The sequence below is a fragment of the Pteropus alecto genome, unplaced genomic scaffold (assembly GCF_000325575.1).
Source record: "Pteropus alecto unplaced genomic scaffold, ASM32557v1 scaffold50, whole genome shotgun sequence".
In the NCBI taxonomy this organism is placed as follows: domain Eukaryota; kingdom Metazoa; phylum Chordata; class Mammalia; order Chiroptera; family Pteropodidae; genus Pteropus; species Pteropus alecto.
The window spans coordinates 5,042,240-5,067,648 of NW_006431918.1; the positions used below are offsets into that span (position 1 = coordinate 5,042,240).

Below are 25,409 nucleotides of genomic sequence, written 5' to 3' on the forward strand. Positions count from 1 at the left end.
TCACCTCTCCTGCACTGCGTACAACATGTGGCAGCTAATTGCAGCTCTATAACTATTCAGGGGGTGGTGGGGTGGGCGGGGGTCAGGTGTCTGGAGAGGTTCTGGGCGTTCAGTAGAAGGAACTATTAGATTACAAATGTGGGTAAAATCATCATGTGGAGATTTTTTTTTCCCTTTCTACATGAGGAAGTTAGTTCTGCTTTATCACAAGAGAGAACATCAGAAGCAACGGAGTTGGCTTAGGGCAGCGATGTTCAAATATCTTAGTCACAGCCCCATTATTAAAAAAATATGTTTGATCATTTTTTAGCTCCTAACATACGCAAATTTATTTATTTATAAACAATTTTCTATATTTCTATTATTGGCCAATGTCTGAAGGCATAATCACACTTTGGGTGATGTTTATCATTAAGGATAGTAAATACGAATTCATTTTCAATTTATATTCTCGGTCATTCCAAACTTTTTTGGCTGACCTCGTCAGATTTCACATAATCTGATTATGTGAAAATGAAGCGTGACCTTGAATGGATGAAACATAATAAGAAGATGTTTTAATATTTAACAGTTTCTCTCTCACTCTAGAAGGTTTAGTTGGGTACTGTTTTTGGAGAATTTGAGTTTAGGAAAAAGGCTGTAGGGAAGTTAGTGACCTCCTTGAAGGTCAGCCTCTGGCTCCCTTTCTGAAACCTCCAGCTTTCACAACGGAAAGCACGCTTCTATCTCTAATTCCTGCCCTGCTCTTGCTAATCCCTAGTTACGTAAGTCTAGTGACAAGACAGCCAGTATGCTGGAAGGTGGCCGCCCTGAAATGTGGGCCTTGTTGCAGCTTTGTCTCTAGCTTACTCAAACAATTCCGCTTCTGTGAATCTCGGCTTTCTCAGGTGCAGAATAGAGGCCCCATTGAATTCCCAACTCTACCAGTCCGTAAAAAGTAGCTCAGGATAGCGGGCTTCCATAAATCCTGGGTTCAAATCCTTGTAACATCTGTGTGGCCTTGAGCGAATTTCTTTACTTTAATGAGCCAAGTTTTCTGACATAAAATAAAAATACATTTAGTTTGTGAGGATCAGATGAGAGAGCATACATAAATCCCAAAACTAACATTTTTCTTTCTTTGTCTCTGACACATGTGGTTCTCGAATTTTATATGGGAAATCAGAATTCCCTGGGGAATTTCCCCCCTCATTCTTCCTACCCAACCCCATCTCTGTGATGCTAAAACAGTGAGCCTGGGGTGGAGGCCCACGATCTGCATTTTTATAGGCTTCTGGGTGGTTGTTTTTGCTGAGAGCACCAACCTTTGCACGTCTTCTGCCACCTTAAACAGGGAATCTTGCACTTTGAAGAAACCAAAGGACTGGACAGGTGAAGGCAAAGAAAACAAATCACCTGTGCTTCTGCAGTTTGAGCAGTCCCCAGGGAGGCTGCTCAGCATGCCACCTACTTATAGGTCTAGGCAGTCCTTTGCCAGCCCAGCCCAGCCCTGCTTTGCTGGAAAGTACGGCGTGATCAGACCCTGTTTGTCAGCTCTCTGCTCTCCCCTCCCATGGCTCTGTTTTGACAGGTGTGTCCGAGGCTGGCGCAGCAGATGTTGCCAGCTAAGCCCCTGCCAGGAAAGAGGAGCTGGGGGAAGGCCTGGAGGTTCCGCCCAGCCCCTGTCCTACCCCGGCTGGAGGGGCAGTGAGCCTGCTGGGAAGGAATGATGGGGAGGCCAAGGGTTTTTAGAGCTGCTCAAGAACGTGCCCCAGGCCTATGGCCTCAGGGAAGTCCCTTGCTTTCTTATAAGGCTCAGGGGCTCCTTCAAAGCTTTGCAAATCCAGTGAGGATTAAAACACCCCAACAGTGAAGGCCATGATTTTAATCCAGTAACTGCAATCCCACCAGCTATCATCTCTCAGTCCGGGTTTAGGCTTCACCGCCTTGGCCCTGGCAAGTTCCAGGAAAGCCACCAAGCTGGGCAGGAAGAAGAACACTTGGTTAGAACTGCAGGACAGAGAAAGCGAGCACATTGCAGATGACTTCCAGAAACTGAAGGTCAGAGAGGGGCAGTGCTGGGCCCATGGTCCCACAACAGATGACGGTCCCAGAAGGAAAGGAGCACAACTTGCCCCAGTTCCATGTCCACGGAGGGTCCCCATCACGGAGCCCACCCTGAATCCTCAGTCTGATGCAGCTGGATCCATCGCACCAAGTAGGTTTTTTTTGTTTTTGTTTTTGTTTTTGTTTTTTCCGAATCCTCAGTCTGATGCAGCTGGATCCATCACACCAAGTAGTTTGTTTTTTTTGTTTTTGTTTTTGTTTTTGTTTTTTACCATTTTCAGAACAACATATTGACTTCCAGTATTTGCTATAAGCTTTATGGTTCTGACTGCCCACCCTGCCGACCCCCATGGTCAGCTCTTGGAATTTTTAGCAGTACCTATAATGGTCCAGATATTCGGAATGGTCACATTAGTACCAGGAGCTATTTGAAGAGGTGGTACAGAGAGAAGGATCAGGAGCTGCCCAATGGTCCTAACCAACAGCAACGTGGCCTGAGGACTAGAGTTGTGACAAAACTAGAGACATGGGAAATTGCATGGACCAGGAACCAAGAGACCTGAGATCTAGTCCGGGATGGGCAGTAAATCCCTCAACTGCGTTCAGCCTTTGGTTTCTCACTTGAAAAGTAAAGTGGTTGAGCCTGATGGTTCCCCAGCTCGGTCCTGGCTCAAACTATGCAGGGAATGTGGGAGCGAGAGCATGCAGGGGCACCACTTCTGGCCACACATCTACAGAGGAAGGTGACAAGTGCCACTGTAATTCAAGAAGCTCTGAATCTGGATACTGAGGACCATCATAATGGCTGATGTGATTGAATGTCAACCACTGCTAGGTTCTATGACTGAATCATGTCCCCACAAAATCCATACATTGAGGACCTAAACCCAATGTGATCTAAGATGGTGTCTTAGGAGGTAATAAAGGTGAAATGAAGTCGTAAGGGTGGGGCCCTAATCCAATAGGACTGCAGTCTTCTAAGAAGAGAGCTTGCTCGCTCTCCTAACTCCCTCCTTCCCTTCCCCGCACCCCCCGCTCCGCCCTCCTCTCTCTCTTCCAACTACTTCCCCCAAATTCTCTCTCCCAACCATGTGAACACATGGCGAGAAGGCAGCCATCTGCGAGCCAAGAAGAGCCGGCACCTTGATCTTGGACTTTCAGCCTCTGGAACGCTGAGAAAGTAAAGTTCTGTTGTTTGAGCCACCCAATCTGTGGCATTTTGTTATGATAGCCCAAGCTGAGTAAGACACTGGGGAGGTGGCCAAGAGAATCATCTTACTCCCGCCTCGGCAACCTCATGGGGCAGGCTCGGTTATAATTGTCACTCACAGGAGAGGAGCAAAAGCACACAGAGGTGAACTCACACACAGTTGAGTTTCAATAGAAATATGTCTAAAAATGACATTATGTGACTGCGGGAAGTTAATCGATCTCTCCAAACCTCAGTTTCCCCATTTGTAAAGTGGGAACAATAATAGTGCACATATACATGATGATGGAGAGATAGATGTTAGACATGGATGTGGATATAAAATAGGTACATATACTAGCTACATTATAAATTGTAGTGAGGATTAAATGAGTTAATCTATGTAAAGTGCCGTAAAGTGCTCGGAATGGTATCGCACTGCACGGTGACGCTTCCGTTAGCGTTGCTGATTGCTGTCACTCTTCCATTCCTATACTGCCAGTTGCAGATTTCATGTCCAGCTTCGCTCGTGGTCACTCTTGCTCTTGTGCCTCTAATTTTACCACATGACCCCTCTTCCTCTGCCTCTCCCTCTGTGGTCACAGCTCACTGGATCAGGGAAGGCCCCTGACCCAAGGGAACAGCAATTAGATTGTCTTCCTAGCGTTGGGACCAGGGACTAAGGGGGTCTGAGGGCATCGCCATGAAGAGTAGGAACCGCGTGGGAAACAAGGCGAGCTTTATGAATTTGGCAGCGAGGCCCTAGAGTTTTGGGGCTAAAACGAGATTGGAAAATAAGACAGATCTGGACACCTGAGTGATATCTCTTACTTCTCCCTTTTGTCTCTAAGACAAGGAGATAAAACAGATAAGAAGGAAGGGACCAGGCTTGACCTGCCACGAAAGGCCTGGCCCTGAAGGGTCCACAGGAAACAAGGGATAACTGGGTGTCCTGTGAATCAGCCAGGCTGCTTCAGGAAGCAGGGGTGTGTGAGGGAGCTCCGCCCTTGGGGGCCAGCTTTTAAGGCACATCTCTTAGTCGCCTGGGGCTGCTATAACACAATATCATAGACCAGGGGGCTTATAAACAACAGAAATGCATTCCTCATAGTTCTGGAGCTGGGAAGTCCAAGATGAAGGCACCATGATCCACTGTGAACTCCTAGCAGAACTCAGTGTTTCTGGAGTGAGGGGCCCGGGGTTTAGACCTAGACTCCACAGTGGGACTAAATATCTAAGGGACCGCTTGTCTACCGGTTCCTCTTCAAAGGCCAGGTGAGATGCAGCCCCTGAAGGCATCATGTCCCCTGTCGGGCACAAAGGATCAGAAGACACCTCCCTTCTGGAAACAGCTCTTTACTGAATCAGTAACAGTATGTTGCATGATATCATATGTAGACAGAATTACACAGAAGTGGGGGTGGGCAGGAGTACAAACCAGTTGCACATCTATGACGAGAAGGGAGGTGGCATTAAGGCTGTTGGAATGGGGAGAGGGACTGGCCTCTGAATCAGGTCGGAGAGGAGACAGCTCCATGCCCTACTCCAGGGGTGGTCGGGCTCTGCGGGAACGCAGACGCGGGGCGACTTCACAGTGAGTTGAGCCTCTGGCGGCCTTCTCCCCGCTGGGGAAACTCTGCCAGGGTTCGCAGGAAGTCGGAGGTGGGCAACGGGTTACCCAATGAGCCTCTCGTGGGGGTTCTGGCCCTTCGCTCCTCTTTCGGTCGTGCCGCTCATGCAGAGAGGCCCCAGGCCATTCTGGGTCATGGTGGGGTGAGGTCGGCGGGCTGCTGTGGGCAGGAGAGCTGGGTGCAGGAGGGAGAGCTGCTCTGTTAACAGGGGTCAGTCCTCCCCCAGCCACCACAGAGGGGACCACCGCAGGAATGGAGAGCAAGGGGGACAGCTTTGTAGGCAGCCCAGTGACCACAGCCTCCCCCACCCCCGCTCCGGTTTCCAGGTGCTAGGCACCACTTTGGCCCTGGAGAGTGTCCCTGCGCAGATGAAACTCCTGCTTGGATTCCTTCTGAAATGCTCCTGAGAGGTGGAGGCAAAGACGAAGCAAAGAATTTCCTGGAGGCATGAAAAAAACACTGCTGAGTTCCTGGGGGCACAGTGCCCAGTGCCCAGGGCCAGAGAATGCTGGCCCCAGTGGACTCCGCTGTCCTGTGCAAGGCAGGGCAGGTCCCGGGACTCTGCTCCCATAGGTAGAGGGAGGGTCTGACGGATGCCAATTCCACTCTGTCCCGAGTTTGCACCATAGTCCTCGGCAAAGGTTTCCCTGGGTCTTTTCAGCCACTGGGAGCCCAGGAAACGGCTGGGTGGGCTGATGGGTGTGAAGACACTGGAAAGACCAAATTGGTCACCAATTCAGAGATAGATTCAAGACCTTCCTCCCGAGGTAGCCACCTCCCTGGCAGGCTCAGTCACAGGAGAGGGGGGGTCTTCTTCTGCCCTCTCCTCCTGCCCCACCAGAGAAACCCACTTGGCTCCCCTGGCCAGCAGGGAAATGCATGTGTGCGTGTGTGTGAGTGAGTATGTGTGTGTGTGTGTGTGTGAGTGTGTGAGAGAGAGACCAGCAGGGAAATGCATGCGTGCGTGTGTGTGAGTGCGTATGTGTATGTGTATGTGTGTGTGTGTGAGTGTGTGTGAGAGAGAGAGAGAGAGGCTGCTTTCTGTGGTACAGTCACTACTGGGAACCCACATGTGCAGGGGCAGGCCTGGGGACAACCCCCTTTGGGGTCACAGGGCCACAACTGTCTGTAGATGCACCCTTCTTGGGGCGGGCTGTGCCCGGAGCCCGCTTCCTGGCATTCTGTAGCAGTGCCTGGGCCCGGGGCCCTCCTCAGTAATGGCTCTGGCTTCCTGGTGGGCCCGGGGGCCCGGGGAGGCCTGGGGGACCCTGGATCCCTGGTTCACCCTTAAGCCCCATGGGTCCTCGCTGACCTGGTGAACCCGACTTCCCAGCGATCCCCGGTTTTCCCTGAGGCCCTGAGGGCCCTGGAGACCCTGGGGGACCCTCTGGCCCGGGGGGCCCCACATCCCCTTTGGGGCCTGGCTGTCCTCTCGGGCCTCCAGTTCCAAAGCTGCCCTTCGAGCCTTTGATGCCTGGGAGACCTCGCAGGCCTACCGGCCCCCTCTCTCCCACAGGTCCAGTGTCCCCGGGCTGTCCCTGGGTACCCTGGGGTCCCGGGGGCCCCAAACTGCCGGGGTCTCCTTTTGGTCCTCTGTTGCCAACAGGCCCTTTCACGCCCACATCTCCCTTGAGTCCTCTTGGTCCTGGAGGGCCAGGGGCACCTAGGTCGGAGAGAAAAGGGGGACAGGTCAGTCCACGAGGGGCAAGTCTCACGAGGCTTTCTCAGGAAGTAGGTGCAGTGCATTGTGTACTGTGTCACCCGAGGGTTTGACAGATGCAAATCCCAGGTCTGACAACCACAGGTTTTGGGAGGTTTTGCCTGTTACTTGACTTCTCTACGTCGGCTTTACCATCTGTGAAAGAAGAAGAATACTCACAGATTCTGAGATAACACGCGTAAGTGTCCTGCATGAGGCCCGATGCATGGTGGGCCCGATGCATGGTGGGCACTCATTGTTTTGACTTCAGGGCCTGTCCATAATTCCACTCGTGCACTCAAGCTGGGAACGGAGAGCTGGACAGCTCTGGGGAAAGGCCAAGCCTGTCCAGGATTGTCCGTCCTGTTCCAGCGGCTGGCCTAGACTTCTACACCTCCGTGCGGTCTTCGTTTGCTGTACTCACTCCTGCCACACCCCGTTCCCCAATCCCAACTCCAGGCTTTTGCTCAGGACCTTTTAGGAATCTGGGACGAGGAATGAAGTCAGATGACATAGAGGAGAAGGCCAGGAAAGTGAGGCACGAGAGGCAGATGCCTCCCAGGGCGAGAGCAGACACAGCCTCAGCTCAGAGCAAGGGCAGCTCCTCCAGGAAGGCCACCCTGACCACTCCAGCCTCTTCTCCAAGCTCTTGGGGTTACCGCTTTCTGAATCTTTTAGTTTAGAAAGAGAAGTCACAGTACAGAGAAAGCAAACCATTGGTGTCCACCTGTGGACCCTACTAGACTGTGGGACCCCAGGAAGGTAGTAAGGGCCATGGCTCGCATCCCTTACCCGGGGCCCAGAGCTTGGAACACAGCGGGGAGAGCTCAGCACACGCTTGAAGAGGGTGATTCACCAATAGCCGTGGACCCCTGCTCCCTCCTGGCTCTGGCCTAGGGCCTGAGAGAGATGCCAAGATGAAGACATGGCCCTTCCTTAAAGAGCCCAGTCTAGTGCCCAAGCCAGGGGTCAAACACCTGAACATCCTTATGGCTGTGTAGGCCTGCAAGTCCACCACCTCTCAGAGCTGTACCAACCCTGAGGACACAGAGCAGAGCGTGGCCGTCACTCTGCCCAGAGCACATCAGCATGCCTGGGAGCACAGAGGAAAGAGAACCACCTGGCTTCGTGAGGACAGCAGTTGGGGAAAACAGCTTTAGTCCCCACAGGGCCAGCGCACAGAGAAGCCCTGTCTTTCTTCAGTGGTCTTGGCAAGGGGTCACTGGGTAGGGGAGGCGGGAGCAGTGAACCCGAGGGCTGGCCTGGGAGACGAAGTCCAGTGCCCGCAGTCGGCTCTCTCTGAGAACTCCGCGGTTACATCATCCCCTTGGCAAGGAAATCCTAGAGTTTTTGAGCTGAGTGGGAGACGGTCCAATTCCTTCATTTCACAGAGCAGGCAACGAAAGCCCAGAGAGGTGAAGTGATACCCCCGGGGGTGCCTGAGTGGAAAACAGAACCCAGGTGGCCTCTTGGAGAGAAGGGATCCTGTATGCTGGGAGCCGAGACCCCTCCCAGGGGCCCGGATCCAGGTCTGTGTCAGGACCCCTTCCCTGGCAGATGCAGACACCACTGCTGATCATCCTGGCTGTGGCTGCCTACCTGCTGCCCCGGCCCTCCCCCACCCTGCCACCCCTCCCGTTCCCCCTCTCATCTCCTTTCCGGAGTGTTTCTAAGTGGAACAGAGTCCGTGAATACCGTCTTATTATGATCTCAACTGGAAACCGGAGCCCAGAAGGAGTCAGCCGCACCAGGGCCAATAAAAACCTTCCAGCCTTTCCCTGCCATGGCCTGCCATGCCCACCTCCCACACAGTGGGAATGCGACCTTGCGTGGGCTCAGGTCACGTGGCTTGCCAGCAGTCATCAGGCTAGCTGGGGGCAGAGAAGGGGCTGGCTGGGGGCAGGGGTAGGGCTGGCTGGGGGCAGGGGTGGGGCTGGCTGGGGCAAGGGTGGGGCTGGCTGGCAGTAGCACTGCCCTGGACTGGGAGCAGCCTGAGGTGAGACCTGCCCTTTGGATGCAGCAAACACCACCCTGCCCACCCCTCCACCCCCCAACAAGGCAGCCAGAACTACACAGAACAATATGGGTACAGGGAAATGCCTGCACAAGGACTGCACCCCCAGCCTAGCAGGACGGCCCTGTCTTCACCCCAACTCTTCCCTTGGCACCTGGGCCAGCTGCGGCTGGTACAAGCAGAGCCATTCGGAGGTGGAGCAGCCCTGGAGGCTGTGAGGGCAGACCAGAGTCAGCGGGCCACGGAAGGACGATAGGCAAGTCCCTGCCCATTCGAGCTCAGGTCCTCATCTATAATTGCGGGTTGCGTTCGACACTTCCTCAGGGCTCCGTAGCTCCACGACCTCCCCTGCTCCTGCCTCTGTCCCTGCTCCTTCTTTGGGCTCATTCTCTGCCTGCTCTAGAAGCTGGTTCCCAGGGCTTGTCCCCAGCGCCTTGGTTTTTCACTGTCTCTTATGACCACTTCTGTGGCTTCTACAATCCCCATCTCCAGCCTCAACTCAGGAAAAGAAGTCTTATTTTGACAAGGACGTCCTGCCCTACCCAGCCCCCAGGTCCAGCCGGAGCCTCCTCAGTCTCCCCAGGGTCCCATTCCTTCCCATGCCACCAACTTTGGCAAGCATCCTCCTTCCCTGGCCTCGGAGACACACAGCCAGCTGCAAGGATGTCTAAGGGTTTCTATGCCAACAGTGGGGGAGAACCAGCCGAGGGGAAAGGCCTTCTCTCTTGCTCCTCTCCACCAGTCCCCTAGGCTTCTCTTTCTGGGGACGCTCTCGGCGTCTTCCCTGGATGGGGAAGGCTGGGTGCCCACATGCTCTGAGTGAACGTTTGTGCAGAAGCCTGGGGCACACTGTCCACCCCATTCCTCCAGGAGCTGCAGCACCCAGCATAAGTGGAAGAAGGACCCCACCACAGCTGCCAACGCTGACCCCTTCTCTGAGAACCAAGACAGAGGTCCCAGGCAGTAGCCTTGAGGACATCAAAAAGATTGGCTTCATCTGGAGCTACTGACAGGTGCCTGCGCTGCAGACTGTGGCCCCCTGGCTGCCACGTCACGCGTGAGCGGTGGGTGGAGCCCACGCCGTGTCCGTGTGGCTATGACAGCCCCGCAGGATGCAGCCTCTGGCTTACTCTCTAACTTCTCTGTGACCTGCCTCCTCTTGGGGAAGGGAAGGGCAAAGACGGTAGTGAACATTTGTCCACTGAGTCTCTACTATGTCCCTAGCATTGCACGCTCAGATCGTTGCCCCATTTTACGGATGAGAAACCGTGGTGCAAAGTGGCGACTTGTCCAAGATCACCAACCAGTAAGGGCCAGAGACAGGATCCAAACCCAGGCCTGAGAAATGCTGAAACCCATGCTCCTTTATCCCCAGCCTGCTGCCTCATAACACGGTGGCCGGCGCTCCTGGCCCAGCCATCAACCCCCAGCCCCCCATCCTCCCAATGCCAGGGCCTCCTGTCCTGGTGCTGCATGAGGGGAGGGAAGGTCCTCTCAGAGCAGCGAGTGGGTAACCAGGATTGTCTTCCTCAGGTGAGCCAAGCCTCCTGGGCCAGCCATGAATCATGCGGTCAGAGAGGGAAGAGTTGGCAGGACCTGGGTCTAGCTGGGGAGGAAGTCAACAGCCTTAGTTTAGCAGTTACCATAGGGGACAGGAATGTGGACAAAGGCTGACCGGGGCACTGTCCGGAACAGGGCGCCCCTGACACAGCTTGCAATAAGATCTTGGTATCGGCAGAGCTAAATGGCACGGGAAGAAAAGGCTATGCGCTGCTCGGAGCAGTGGGGGGACATTTCAGGCAAAGGAGGTGACTTGAGCAGCCGTAGCGGTGGCGTGGAGTTGAGAGAGGGGAACAGGGTCCTCTGGAGTCCTGGGGAGGCTCATAATTACTCGGGAAGCCCGAGGCTGTAATTAGGCCATTCCGGCCCATTAGGGTAAAGCCACAACTGACTGCATGTCTGGGACAAGTAGGTAGTCTGCTCCTGGTCTGTACTGGGAACAGGGAGGGGGTAGGGAGATGAGCAGAAGGACCAAGTCTCCCGTGGCACCAACACTACCCATTCAGGGGCGGGGTGGTGCACGGGTAGGAGGGGCCCACTGTCCGTCTCATAGCCCAAAGCAACAGGCCAGCTTACGAGGAGAGAAGGGCGTAGAGACAGAAGGGGTGCCCCTCGAGAGACTGGCCTGGACTTCGAGGGAGCCAGGTTTGCGTCCTTGCTCTGGTATTAACATGTTGGGTGGCTGGGTAAGTCTTTGTCCCTCTTTGGACCTCAGGTTTCCCTCTATTCAATGACAATATTGGCCTAGGTCAGGGACTCTCAATACTGGCTGTTGTTATCTGAGAAGCATTGAAAAAATGCCAGTGGACTTCCCCTTCTGCCTAAAAAGGACTAGTTTGTAATAGAATAAACCTCTCACCAAGTACAAGCAGAATCATTAGATAAAATACCAAGACAACTTCCCAAGGCTTTAGAGATAGGTTAAGGGACAGAATTGCAGGGAGAAGAAGGACTCGCTGAAGTAAGCCTGATGTTCTTTGCTACTTTTCCTCGCAAGGCATGCGTCGCTTAGTAATGCGTTTGGGCAGAGAGACTGAGAAGCCAAACAGAAGGCTGCAGCTGTCGAGCGGAGAGGCTGAGTAGGGCCTTCAGCAGCTTCACTGGGGCTGGAGTTCAGGGCGGCCAGGGTTCTGGGTCAAGATTCAGGAGAAAAGTAAATTGTGTATTTGCTATGAGGACCACAGGGCAGAGAAGCTGAGCAGAGCATTCAGCTCATTCAGTCTCGTGGTACTGGGGAGATGATAATTAGAGTTTAAGGCCGACAAAGTGGCAAGGTCCTTACATGCCCTAGGAGTAGGAGTATATCAGAAATAGGCCAAGTGTCACGGTGAGGTCTCCTGCAGGCACTGACAGAAGCTTGCGTGGTCCTCCTTTTCATCAACCACCTTTGCGGCTCAGTGACAGCGGGCCTCCACTGTATACAGGTGATTGGGCCTGAGCAGGCCCTGAAGGCACAACAAGTGAGTTACATAAAGAAGTGGTCCAAATGCCCATGATCCCCACTCCTGCGACACTGCCTTCTCTCTCCCAGCCTGCAGGCATCACTTGAAAGTGAGCAGCTGCCGTATTAGAGTCCCTTTCTGGGACATCCCCAGAGGACCTGAGTGAAGGGAAATCTTCCTAGAGGGCTGTTCTGTTTGCGTGTTCTCTCCATGCGAATGTGGGTTTTCTCCTGGGCCTCCCGTTTCCTCCCACACCCCAAAGCTGTGCGTATGAGGTGAAATGGTGGGTCTAAATCGTCCCCGTCTGAGTGAGTGTGGGCGTGTATGAGCACACCCTGTGACGGAAGGGCGTCCTGTCCAGGGTGGGTTCCCACCTTGCACCCTGAGCTGCTGGAAGAGGCTCCAGCCACCCGCCAACTCTGAACTGGAATAAGCGGGTTGGAAAATCATTCTCTGACTTGTTTTTATTCATCTTTTTTAAATGTAAGTATAGCTCACATTTATTTCAATGTTTAATATTAGAAGTATTTTGGGCTTTTATTTAGAAGTCTGGTGATGTTTTCATGACCAGAAATATGCTGTAGGAACTTAAGTCTTGTTTATATTGATTAGCCTATCATAAAATTGGTTTTGTTGATTTGCTTAAAGTCACAGTTTCTAAGTACTTTTTGATGCCATTAGGTGAGGACTTAATGTAAACCAATTCATGGGCTGTGGACAATGGTTTAGCGAGACGGTCAGGGACTTGGAAAGAACACAATTGGAAAACTGGTTACAAAGAAATCTGTGGAAGACGTATGTGGATAGTCCCCTCTGAATAGGCAAAAAAAAACCCCCAAAAACGTGAAGATATTTGTGTCCTGTGTGAATGCTCGCCACAGGGTGACCTCAGCAGAGGAGGATTTTAATAGTCAAGTGGATGGAATGATCTGCTCTGTGGATTCCAGTCAGCCTTTTCCCCAGCCACCCTTGTCATCACCAAACAAAGTGGCCAAGGCGGCAGGGATGGAGGTTATGCATGGGGTCAGCAACGTAGACTTCTAGTCACCACGGCTGACCTGGATAGAGCCACTGCTAAGAGCCTGGTCTGTCAATAGCAGAGACCAACAGTGAATCCCTGATAGGGCATCAATCCCCACGGATATCAGCCAGCTACCTGGTGGCAGGTGGATTACACTGGATCACCTCTACCATGGAAGGGGCAGTGTGTTGTTCTTATTGGAAGAGACATTTACCGTGGATATGGATACGTCTTCCCTGCACGCATGCTTCTGCCAAAACACCATCCAGGTACTTACAGAATTCATTACCCACAACCATGACATTGCACACAGCACTGCTTCTGATCAAGGAACTCACTTCACAGCAAATTGGTGGAGCAATTGGGCCCACGATCATGGGATTTACAGGTGTTACCATGTTCTTCACTATCTTGAAGCAGCTGGCTTATTGGAAGGGTGGAATGGCCTTTTGAATACTCAGTTACAGTGCCAGTTAGGTGGCAATAACTTTCAGGGCTGTATGCGCTCTAAGTCAGCATCCAGTATATGATGCTGTTCCTCTGATAGGTAGGATTCATGGGTCCAGGGAGCAGGGGTGGAGATGGAAGTGGCACCACTCACTGTTGTCCTTAATGACCCACAGGCAAAATTGTGCTTCTTGTTCCCACAACCTTATGCTCTGCTGGCTTAGAGATCTTAGTTTCAAAGGGAGGAATGTTTCCGCCAAGAGATTCAACAATGATTCTACTGAACCAGAAGCTATGACTGCTGCCCAGACAGTTTGGGCTCTTCATGCCTCTGAATTAACAGGTAAAGAAGTTACTGTGCTGCCTGGGGTGATTGATCCTGACGAGCAAGGAGAAATTGGATTGCTATTCCCCACAATAGAGGTAAGGAAGAGGATGTCTGGAATACAGGTGCTCACGTAGGACTTCTCTTAGTAATATCGTGCCCTGTGATGAAGGTCAATGGAAAACCACAACAACCCAGTCCAGGCAGGATACTAATGGCCCTTCAGGAATGAAGATTTGGGTCACCCCACCAGGTAAAGAATCGTAACCAGCTGAGTTGCTTAATGAGGGCAAAGGGAATATGGCATGGGTAATGGAAAAGGGAGTTAGAAATACCAGCTATGAACACACGACCTGTTACAGAAATTAGGACTGTTATTGTCAAGAATATTTCCGCCTTATTATGTAATTAATATCTATATATTAATATATATAATATCCGTTTCTTCCCTCTCTTATCCCCTTATCATGTAACATAAAATATAAAACGTATTGACTTTATATCACAGTAGTTAGATATTTCTAATTTTATATCATAGTTTAAGTTATGAGATATCAAGGAGAAAAGTGAACATCACTCCCTGTTATGGTTGCACACAAGATAGTCGCATCATGTACATTAGGTGCATTTATAACCTTATTGTTGTCTTCATTTGGGGATTAAGTATGTTTAAGGAGATGTGTATGAGCACCAAGTTGAAAAGGGGTGGACTTGTGATGGTTAATTTTATGTGTCAACTTGACTGGGCCACAAGGTGGCCAGATATTTGGCCAAATATTATTCTGGGTGTGTCTGTAGGGGTATTTATGGATGAGATGAATATTTAAATCAATTCTGACTAAAGCGGATTGCTCTCCTCAATGGGAGATTGCTCTCCCTAATGGGGTGGGCCTCACCCAATCAGTAGAAGGCCTAAATAGAACAAAAGGCTGATCCTCCCCCAAGTAAGAGAGAATTCTGCCTGATGGCCTTCAAACTGACACATCATCTCTTCTTGGTTCTATAGCAGATTCTAGCCTTTCAGACTTGAAGTGGGACATCAGCTGTACAGATCTGGGACTTGCCGGTCTTCATAATCATGTAAGTCAATTCCTTTCTCTCTCTCTCTCCCCCGCCATACCCACTGGTTCTGTTTCTCTGGAGAACCCTGACTAATGCAGGGGTGAGAGGGTAGGAGAAGAGGACACTGGAATGATGGGCATCTGAGGGGCAGATGGTTGAGAGCACAGTGAGAAGGTGAGGAGAGAGGAATCAAGAGCTGCCAAAAGATGGGGTCTGCCTAGCTCTTTCTGTGGAGCCAAGGAAACAAATCCATATATAAAAATTCCAGGTCTGTATGACAGGCAAAGTTAGCAGCCATAACACCTTTATAAAAGGCTTGTGTTAAAGCTGCCAGTTGCCCCAGACATTTGCTACAGGATTGTATTAGCCTACTGGGATTTTTGCCTAAAACCAGGTACTTCTGGGTCTGGCAAGATGACCAAGGCCCTCTGGGAGCTTTGTAGCAGCCCAGCCTCGATCTGGTTCTCACCTCGTAGGATGGTGACGTTGCGAAGGATTTCTCCATGCCGCGTATCCACGGCCTTCATCTCCTCCACGATCATGGACAGGTTGCGGACGTTGAAGTCCAGCCGGGCACTGAGTAGGCTGAATCGCTCCCGGAGCAGGTCCGTGGTGCCCAGCATGAGGGAGACGGACTTGTTCAGGTAGTAGAGCTCCTCGGCGTGGGTGTGGAAGCCCAGCGTGCAGGACAGCCGCACGTCGTCCAGGTACTTGAGCATGCTGTGCACGTGGTTGTCGGTGGCATTGATGTTGGTGAAGATGGTGCCGATCTCGATCTCATGAGAAGCCATACGTCCTTCCAGCGTCTCAAACCTCTCCACCGTGCGGTTCTGGGCATAGCGGGTATGGTACTGCAGGTCGTGCATGTTCTCCTCGTGGTCGTCCAGGAAGGACGAGATGTTATCCAGCTGCAGCTGTAAGCCCATGACCTGCATCACCAGGTCATGCATGCTCTCGGAATTCTGGCTGATGCGCTGCGACGAGGCCCCCAGGGTGGCCTGGATGTTCTTGACCATGTCTCCAGTCTTGGCCGAGGTGGTGCGCAGGCTGCTAAAGAGCCGGGTGTAGTTCTGCCAGTCGGTGACAATCTTCTGGAGGGTCAGGGTCTCCTCGTCCGTCTTCCGCCGGATTCCGTGTATCCACTCTGAAGTCTGCCCTACGGTGAAGTTCATCTGGTGCACTGCAGCCTTGACGTTGTAGCACTCCTGAGTGAGGTCCTTCAGGGAGAGGTCCAGGCCGGCTGTGGTGGCCTGCCAGCCCCTCACCTGGGCCAAGAAGAGCCCCAGAGACTGGTTGACCTGGTGGACAGAGAAGGAGGAGTTGCCCATCTCCTGGGAAATCTGACTGCTGGTGGTGGAGAGCAGTTCATGGGTCTGAGAGGTCTGGTCCAGCTGGACCTCCTGGGCCAGAAGCATTTTCTGAATTCCCTCCAGCTCCTCCTGCAGTTTTCTGATCTCTTGCCCCAGCTGCCCAGCCTCATGGCAGAAAGAGCAGTTGTTCGGGACTTTCAGGTCTTCGGGAGAAAAGGACAACATTTTGAGTTGCTGAAGGGTCATGGGACAAAAGTTACTTCATTAAATTAAATATTTCGGAGTATATTTGGCAAGTGGCCTCCTATTCCCTCTTCCTTTCCTAAGTCCTGCTATGAGATCCTTTTTAGAAAAGTCTTGCCATCTCTATGAAATCTTATTTTTATCAAATGTCTTTACTATGACCTAAAATGTATGATTTAGAATATTTTCTCCATCTCAGCACCATATCTCGAGAACATATCTTCCTAACTTTTCTGAGGTTGCCAAGAACCTCCCATTTATATTTTATTTTACAATTTCTCCAAATATTTCTATATTTGGAATCTTATTTAATCCTCTCACAATAAACTGTGGAGAAGATAGTGCAGGAATCTTTTTCCTGTGACTGATGAGAAATGAGGCACAGAGAAGTGGCTTGCCAAATACCATTCGGCTAGTTGGTGGCAGAACAGGACTTGTTCTTCTCATCAGAGCAGACCTCTTCTAACCCCTTCCATTGTGGCTCTCTGTCTCATTCTCAGCATGAGAATGTCCCTTGTTAAAGCAGGAGATAAAGAGCATCATGAATTTGCACACTTTAAAGCAGCGACGAGGAAAGGGCTGACTTAGTAAGAGGCTTTGGAAGGTCTTAAAAATAATTTCAGATACTCGAGGATATTTGGGGAATAGATTGTCTTTGGCTTCCTTCTCTAATCTGTGGGCTCTGGCTAGGTCTGTACTGCAAACAGAACCCCCAGCCCCAGTCCTGGGGGTGTCCCAGGGTAGCAGCCCTCTTGGAATGGATGGTTTTCCGGCTAGACAGGAAGTCATGGCTATTCTTCCCTTGTGCCTAGAAAGTTGGTGAAGGCTGCCCTGCTCCGGGGCCCCATGGCACAGAAAGAACATGGCATGGTGGGGTGAACCGTTGCCACACCCTAATTAATACTGGTCTTCCATCAGAGTCATAGCACACCTGGAACTGGACACTTACCCAGTCCTTGGAGATTTTCCTGCATAGACATAAGCTTCTTGTCATAAATGGCCTGGGCCAGGGAGATATCTTCTGAGAGAGAGTCCACTTTCCTGAAAACTGTAGGGCAAATACGGATGAGAAACGGAGACAGGGTGTTAGCTCAGAGAAAGGCATTTTTATCAACTCCTCTGCAACCACAACTATTCACCCTTCTTCTATGGGGCTTCCCAGTGGTGGTGAGGGAAGATTCTTCTTATGGCCAGAGTTTGTCACACATCCCTTAAAAATACATGTCTATGTAACTATCTATCTATTGAGATAGATAGACATATATATCTCTTTATATACCGTCCTTAAGTGTATATATGTATTCATATATCTGTGTATATAATGTATAATACCTATAATTACACATATGTATATATGTAACCATATGTATGTATTATATATATGATACTATATATATAATTCCAACTCCCCCACCCCAGATTTTAGAACTAGAACCTGACCACGGAATAGAATAGGGCAAATTAGCAAAAAAAAACATAAAAAGAAAAAAAATTATTCTTATTCCTACCACCGAGAGATAACTCCCATCATCTTCGTGTATCTCTTATAATCTTATATCCACAACCACCCTATGTACATAGATACACACTTTTTTAGGAAACAATGACAACAGAAAATTGGGGTGTTCTGAATATCTCATTTCTTTTATTTTGCTTTATCGGTTTCATTTCATGACTATTTTCCCATTGAGGTTTAAATCACTTTTCTCTAGTGTCTAGTCCACTGAGGCAAACAAACTTACCGCTCCCCTTAGTAAAGAAATTAGGATTTTTAAAATCTGAAGCTAAGAATAAAATGGAATTGGAGTGAGAAGCTGTCAAATTTGTCTTCATCAGTTTACCATAAGCTGCTACAGTCCAGGAGTCAAAAGTGACCTGAATCTGATAGCATGCCATCACCTGGGTCATCTACGCCTCATAAAACTGTAGTGTGTAAGAAAACCACCAAACTTCACATCCCAGGGTCTCACCTGTGGGACTCTGACTTAGTAAGTCTAGGTGAGACACAGAAATCTGCATTTTAACAAATACTGAGGGTGATCTTGATGCAAGTAGACATCCAACCTTATTAAGAAAGTCACAAAGACCGTGAAAGGGGCTTAGAAATTGCCCGATTCAGTGACCTCAACCCCAGATATACAACAGAATCATCTGAAGGGCTTAAAACTACTGAACTAATTCCATTATCCAGGGTGAGACCCAAGCATTCTTATTTGCTAAAGCTCCCCGGTGATTTTAACATGGAGCTGAAACTGAGAATCGCTGACCTGGTCCCAGCCTCTCATTTTGCCATAGGAAAACGGAGGTCCTGATGGTGGACAGTGTGTCTTGCTCAAGGCCACCCTGCCAATTACTGACCAGAAACTAGGGGCCAGTCTTCGCAATTCGAATTAGGCAATTTGAATCGAGATTCCCTGGCCACAAAGATGCTGGTTCTGGGCCCTGCCGCAGAAATCTGTGTCTGTGTTGGGGGGTTTGGTGCAGGACCCCCGATCAGAAACTTCCCTGCAGCCCCAGTGGGGGTGGGGGGTAAGCCCTGAACTAGCCGGATGCTGCTGAAAGCCTGCACTCACCCAGAGAGGCCAGCACGGCAACAGCCACCAGGAGCAGGGCCAGGAAGAGGTAAAGAATCCGCACGGAGGTGTGCAAAGACAGGTTCCTCTGGCAGCGGCTGCAGCGAGGGCCTAGCCGGCCTGTGGGGGGACAAAAGAGGACAGTGGCTGAGGCTGCAGCTGAAAGATCAGCACCATGTTACCGCTCGGGTCTTTCTCGTCATATTTCCTGTTCTCGAGCTTCATTCTTTACCCATCTGCCTGTCTTTCCTCTAGGTCCTTGAGCTTTTGGAAATATAAGAGACCAGAATCAGGGTCTTCGAAGAACACTCATCATTCTCTTTATGTCATCATCATTCAGCCTGGGCCACGAGGAGACACTTCTTCCCGGTACACTGGCCTTACAGACAGATGGCCTCTACAACACGAGGCAGCCGGCCTCATTTCACCACTGGGTGACCAATTCATCCTGGTTTGCCTAGGACTTTCCCGGTTTTGATAATGAAAGTCTCACTGTCATGCGAACTTCTCAATATGAGGAAAGCCAGGATGGTTTTTTAAGACTGAAAGTCATATACCCTGAGAGACCCTTCAGTCCAAGGCAAACCAGAAGGTTGGTTACCAGTCCCCAAACTTCACAGATAACCAGCAGTTTTCCAAATCAATGGTTCCAGTCCACCCGTTGGTCCCTGGTAGGGAGGAGGGAGGGAATGCAGTACTCCAGGCTACTTTGGCAGGTGGCCATGCCCCATGGGAATGCAGTGATGCTCTCAGTTGTGAAATTTTTAAGGTGAGTTCAATTTCAGCTGCGCATTACGAGTACCAGGAATGTTTAAAAGTCCTGAAACCCCTTTCACACTCCAGACCAAAACATCAGAGTCTCTGAGGGTTGGTCTCAGGCACCCCTGGGTGGTTACAGTGTGTAGCCAAGGCTCAAAACAGCTGCACCAATCTGTACTGAAATCCACCAGGAAACCTTGCTCCACGTAACAGTTCAGATCAACCAAATGCCAGGCTGGGTCCTGTGGGCCTGAGAAGGATAAGCCACTTAGCTGGCATGGGATACAATGAAGGGGACAGTTCTGGGCCAGCTAGAAGACAGGCCCTAGGGGAGATGGCAGAGATCCCTGACAGCTCTCACAAAGAGCCCTGGAGACAAGTGGCACTTGTGTCAACTTGATTTCATCTGTATTGTATAACCCAGGCCACTCTGCTTTTTTACCCTCCAGGAAGCAATGGGGAAAGGACAGCCAGGAATTTGAAGCCATGTAGAGAGGCAAGTCAGCAGCCTGAGGATGAGAAAAAGGAGGGGCTCTCAGCCCAGAGGACCCCAGGGGATCACAGGGCAGCCCTCAGAGTCCTTACCCTCCTGTGTGCACGGGAAAGATGGCATATCCTCGTCACCAGCCAGCTCCTCTTCTGTAACACACAGCGCATCTCCGTCGCCGCCAGTCGACCTCACTGTGATGGAGCCAAGTGCTGTCAGAAGCCACGCTGGGACCCCAAGTCACATCTAACCCTCTCCAGTTGCCCCATTCATTAACAGTCCCCACACCCTGTGTCCACCCCGCTCCCGCCCCGGGTGCATTTTAGCGCACGTGAGCTTCAGGTGACCTAATGGTAAGCAGAGAAAAGGAAGACAGAGGTAAGAATCGAGTGGCTGAGGAACTGGTATGTCTCTTACCGCTAGGTAAGATTTCATCATCTCCCACAGCTGGAAAAGACACACAGGCCAGCTCAGCTACCTACTCTATATGCGTCTTGCTCAAACCTCTTGGGTGGCTTGATCTGGCTCAGCATCCTTCCATTCCCTGACGCACGGTAAACAAAGCAGGTGGATCTTCCCCTTTGTCTCTTGCACCCGCTCCCCTTTTTTCAAGGAGAAGACTAGCTGGGCTGAGATGCAAAACCCTTCTACCCTAGCTATGGGTGCTGGCCAATCAGTAGGAAGACTGTGACCAATCAGAAAAGACCCGACTGGAATGTCTGTCCTAGGGGTGATGCAGTGTGGCAGGGCCTGGGGCAGCACCTTCTAGGTGTGGGGCTTTATGCGGGGGGTCTTTGGTCCAGCTGCCCACCTTGTGCCGCTCAGCTTGGTCTTGTCCTGTACTCACGACTCTAGGTTCCTGACATCTAGCCTCTGTATTTGTTGACCCATCCCGTTTCAACCACTAATTTGAATTTGTTTGTTTGTTTGTTTGGTCCTTGGGGTTATCTCCTGTTTTCTTTTTAACTTTAGTTATGCATTTGGCAGTTTGCTTGTAGTTTATCTAGTACCTAAACTTTATAGTCCTAGGATATTTTAAGTCAGTAACGCTAGAAACAGAAGCTCCAAGTTTTACTTTTCTTTGTTCCCTTTTTTAATGCCATGAAGGGCTGGGTCTTGCCTCTAGGCACCCTTTACGACAACCCTATAAACTTTACAATCTAAAGTATCACTTTTAGGGACAAAAAGACTGAGTGCAGAAAGTTAAGAATGTTGCTTAACAGCATCCAGAATATGAGGTGAACTCAGAAATCTTTGCTACCGTCCCTACCACCTCCTCAGAGTAACGAGCAAAAGTTCTACACATGTTAAGAAACAGGGCAGAAATGAAGGGGGCCAGGCCAGTGGCTGAGGGTGTGATGGAGCCTCAGGGGCTCTGACAATGACCCGGAAGCAGCCTGAGCAGCACCTGGGACCTCATTTCCCACATTCTGTGACCACTGTGGTCAGTGCTGGGGCCAAAAGTCAGAGTGGGCAAGGAACACTCGGTAGTGAAGGCAGCCCTCAATGGCCTCTGTGGGGGAGGAACTGAGCGTGACCCCAAATTAAAGATGCCACTATCATGTCTTCTGCTTGTTCTCCAGGTCTTGGCTTATATGTCACTTTCTCGGCTGTCTTCCCAGACAGGAGTAAGTTCCTTGTTATACATACTTCCATGTGCTCTGTATTTTTCCTTCGTAGAATGCAATACACCTTTTGTTATTTATTCGACAGCTCTCTTCCCCAGTGTTCAAGATCTATGGACAGGGAGTGTGTGTACCTTGTCTGCTTTATCCAAAGCCGCTAGCACCATGGTTGGCACAGAGAAATGCTCAACCAACACAACTGCGAATGAATCTATGAGTGACTTTGTATTATGCTTTCTGGAAGCAGGTCTATGCCTGCATACGGAATCACTGGGGAGCTTGGTTAAGAGACCAATGTCAGCGCCCCACCCTCAGGGAGTCTGAGCTAATTTGGGGGATAGTGGAGACCTGGCCTCACATCCATAATTCCATTTGATTCCTACAACTAGTCTGGTAAATGGACAGGGTGAGAAATCATTCTTTCAGTTTTATAAATAAGGAAGCTGAGTCGGGGAAGAGGGTTAACTTTTAATGTCTGGCTAAAGTCATAGAACCAGCTAGTGGCAAAGCCTCCTGAATCCTGGTTGAGTTTTCCTGTTCACAGTAAGTCTCTTCCTGACAGAGCTGGTGTGTTCTCGTGGTGTGTGTGTGTGTGTGTGTGTATGCACTCAGGAGTGGGGTGTGTACAGTGGCAGAAGGAAGGTTGACACGGCGGGCACCATGATCCCTTTATATGTATCCTAAGAAATCCGCCTTTTCAGGACTGCTTCCTGTCTGAGGCTGCTACCCCATCATCGCATGGCCAAAAATTTACAGGGTGACTTTGCTTGGGAGGTTCCCAGGATTACCACCTACTCTCATAAACTGGCGAGGCCGATTAGGATTCCTTGGTGCCTTCCGTGCTCGCCCTGACTAGCCAGGCCTTCTCACCCCCAGATGATCTCAGCCAGAGCCACACTGCCGCTGTCGGATTTACTGCCCTCCCAACCCCTCGGGGAGGTGTTCCCTCCATTCTCTGGAGCAGAAACATCTTCTAGGCCTTCCTGCCGTGTTTCTCACTCTCCCCACCCCTCGGTGGTGCTTCTCTACCCTCCCTTGTGACTAGGCCTCCTCCCTGTTCTGGCTCCAGGGCTAATTTCATCACTTCACTGTTTATAGCCTTTGGAGGAAATCTGGGAAGACTTAAATCAAGCAAGGCTGACACCAACCTTCAGCAAACATTCCCTCAAAAAGCACACAGCTTTGTCATAACTTTCCTCTCCCCTCGAGAGTCCCCCAAATTGGCAATCATTAGCAAGTGGGAACTAATAAAGACCCTGTTCCGGTACTTTGCAGAGCAGCCCATAGGAAGGGAAATGACAGCTGCCAGCATGGATCTCGGCTCTCTCTACATGAGGAGCTCACAAGTACTTGGCTCTATTCCCTTTGCTGACATCTCAGCTCCATAACTCACAGCCCTCCCTAATCCCCAAAGAGTTCTCTTCTCTTTCTAATCCTTTGGACTTCCTGTTCACTGAGGCTGAGCCATGGACCTTGGGGACCCCTAACTTACCTATGTCTGGAATGCTATAGAAACTCTCCACTTTTGCTTTGTTCATTTTAATGAGAATACAATCCAAAGCATTTGTGAGGCTTTCATAAGCCAAGTCCTTTGCACATACGAGCTCATTATATTCATATTACCCCAAGATTGTTCCGGTCAGCGGATGGAAGCAGCAGCAGACATAAAGAAGTGAGAAGAGCTTGGCTTGAGGCACAGAGACTACGATTGATTAGAAGATGATTGATTAGACAGGAATCTGTAGTCCCCCCCCTTATAGTGGGCCAAGCAGGGTTGACAGAGATGGGAAAAGAATGTTCCTCCCCCTCTCCATCTCCCATGCTTGCCTCTTCCCACGCCTAGTGTGGTGATCTGACTTAGTGTGGAGTGCCCAGCTTTCTGAAGTGTTCTCAGAGTTAGGTGTGGGAAGGGTCTTTGTAGGTCACAGAACCTACCTGTCATGTGACAAAGGCTCAGAGAGGTTAAGTGACCTGACGGCTAGTTAGTGACAGCTAGTCCCTAAACTAACAGGTATCTGAAGCAAGACCCAAACACACATACAGAATGCTTGGAGAGTTGGCATACACATCTCAGAGAGGTCAGAGAGCTGGGCGAAGCCTTTTCCATCCGGGCCTGATTTCTATTTACATGTCTGGTCTCCAAGCAATTTTTCATCTCCTCAAAGTCAGGAAATCTTCCCTCAGCACGGGGCTGGTCACGTAGCGGGCGTTCAAAATAGATGGGTTTTTCGGACCCTTTGAGGAGGGCTGCATCTCAGTTAATTGTTAACTTCTGCTGCTTCAATTAAGGGCTCATTTTTATTCAAAAAATAAAGATTAATTACTTAAAATATGGTTTAAATAGGGTTTATTCTTAGAGTTCTCCGTGGCTAGGGCATGCTGACGCACTGAGGATGCAAAGGCTTAAAGCGGTAGAGATTTAAAAGGACTTACAGAGGCCAATTATCTGAACTAAAAAGGAATGAACTAAGGGGGGTGGGTGCAGCAGCATTTAAGACCTGCTTCTCCTTCCTTCGTCAGAACGTGAACAAGACATAGGATATTCCTCTCCTAAAGTTAAAAAGCCTTTCTTACGTTTTGTGGGGGAGGGGTCTTTTCTTCCATCGTGTCCCAGTTAATCACCTTAGAATACCACTGGTGCTTCACAGCTCTCCGAAGGATGGCCCTGGTTCTTCCCTGGGTCACACATAAATTATCCATGGGTAATTGAAGAGCACCTGAGTATCAAATATTATGGGTCGCCAGGTGTCTGGCGTGGTTAGAGAAGTTGCCACAGGGTAGGCCATGGGTGTCTGGAGGGCAGCTAAGTGTCCAGGAAGGTAGAAATAGCCTCTGTTGCCGCCTCTCTCTCTCTCTTTTTTCTTTTTTCATTTTGCTGACCCTGGATAAAGGCTATTGTGACAGGAGGGGGTGAGCTTGGGAAAGGACACTGGAGAAGATATGGTAATGTCTGGACCTCGAAGTCATTAGGAAAGCCCCTTTCTCGGGACAAGGTCAGGACAAGCTTGAAAGGACAAGCATGCTGCTCTGCATAGCACAGCTCTGACTCCCTGAGCCAGCTTCTGCTTCTCCTGTTCTAGAGGCCCCAAGGGATTGGAGCTGTAATGAGGGAGCATCCTGGTCCCTGAACTAAAGAAGCCGGGCCCAAGAATTACGACCCAAGGTGCAGCCAGGTCCCACTTCATCTATTGATCTCTCCCCAAATTACAGGCAGTATGATTAAAAAGAAATCAAATAGCCTTCGCAACCCGTGTCGTAAGCTCAGACTCACGAAGCGGTGGCAACCGCTGGAGAGTTGAAAGCGCCTCTGTTCCCTTCATACCTAAGGTCCTAATATCCAAGTCAAACACCAGGCGGACAGCCACAGGAGAAACTTTTTTTTTCTTCCCCTTTTTAAATGTCTGCTCTCGCAGAGGCTTGTGGAAGGTCTGAGTGAAGGTGCATGCGCTGGCACACTGTAATGCGTGACTGCTGACTCTGCGGGGGCCGAGCTCGGTTCACTTCCTCTGGAGGTGGAAAACAGCCTGGACCTGTTAACCAACTGCTAACTCAACTGTGGTCACCAACTCCAGCTTTTTTTTTTGGTTGACCAAAAATGTGGAGTCGATTCACTCTTTAGCCTTTCTGCAATCTTCCATCAGAGTCAGCAAGGGGGAGAGATTCGAGGAATCGAATAAAAGGTCTTTCTTTGGGAACTTCAAGGAACATATTTTGATGATTATCTTCTACAAGAGTTCACAGAGTGGGTTTTTCGAAACAGCCAATTGGGTCAGTAAAAATAAAGATTTGAGAGTCTTCTCAGGAGCCAATGCTATATTTAAAATTATAGAATAGCTGTAGTCTAAGGCTGGAGAATGCTATAATTAAGGTTGCAAAATTGTTTTCATTAGAATCCTCCGGTCATTACCCCCTCCCTGAGGCTTCCTTTGCGGATGCGTCTATATTTGGATGGGAATCAGCCTGCCTGGCTCTTTCC

At 50.3% G+C, this 25,409-nt stretch overlaps 1 protein-coding gene across 2 annotated transcripts; it reads right to left on the reverse strand.

Moving 5' to 3' along the window:
* Positions 1-5,813: 5,813 nt before the first annotated feature.
* SCARA3 (scavenger receptor class A member 3) lies at positions 5,814-25,010 on the reverse strand. 2 transcript variants are annotated; one of them, XM_015585126.2, is made up of 6 exons: positions 24,008-25,010; positions 19,907-20,002; positions 18,563-18,682; positions 16,939-17,037; positions 14,906-15,949; positions 5,814-6,529 (listed from the first exon to the last, which is right to left on the reverse strand). In XM_015585126.2, the coding sequence occupies exons 2-6, from the start codon at positions 19,932-19,934 to the stop codon at positions 6,078-6,080; spliced, it is 1,743 nt and encodes a 580-aa protein (XP_015440612.1). In that variant the 5' UTR covers positions 19,935-20,002; positions 24,008-25,010; the 3' UTR covers positions 5,814-6,077. The 2 variants fall into 2 exon arrangements, with proteins under 2 accessions (XP_015440612.1, XP_024898385.1); XM_025042617.1 differs by lacking the exon at positions 24,008-25,010 and having other exon boundaries at positions 19,907-20,079.
* Between the last annotated feature and the right edge of the window lie 399 nt (positions 25,011-25,409).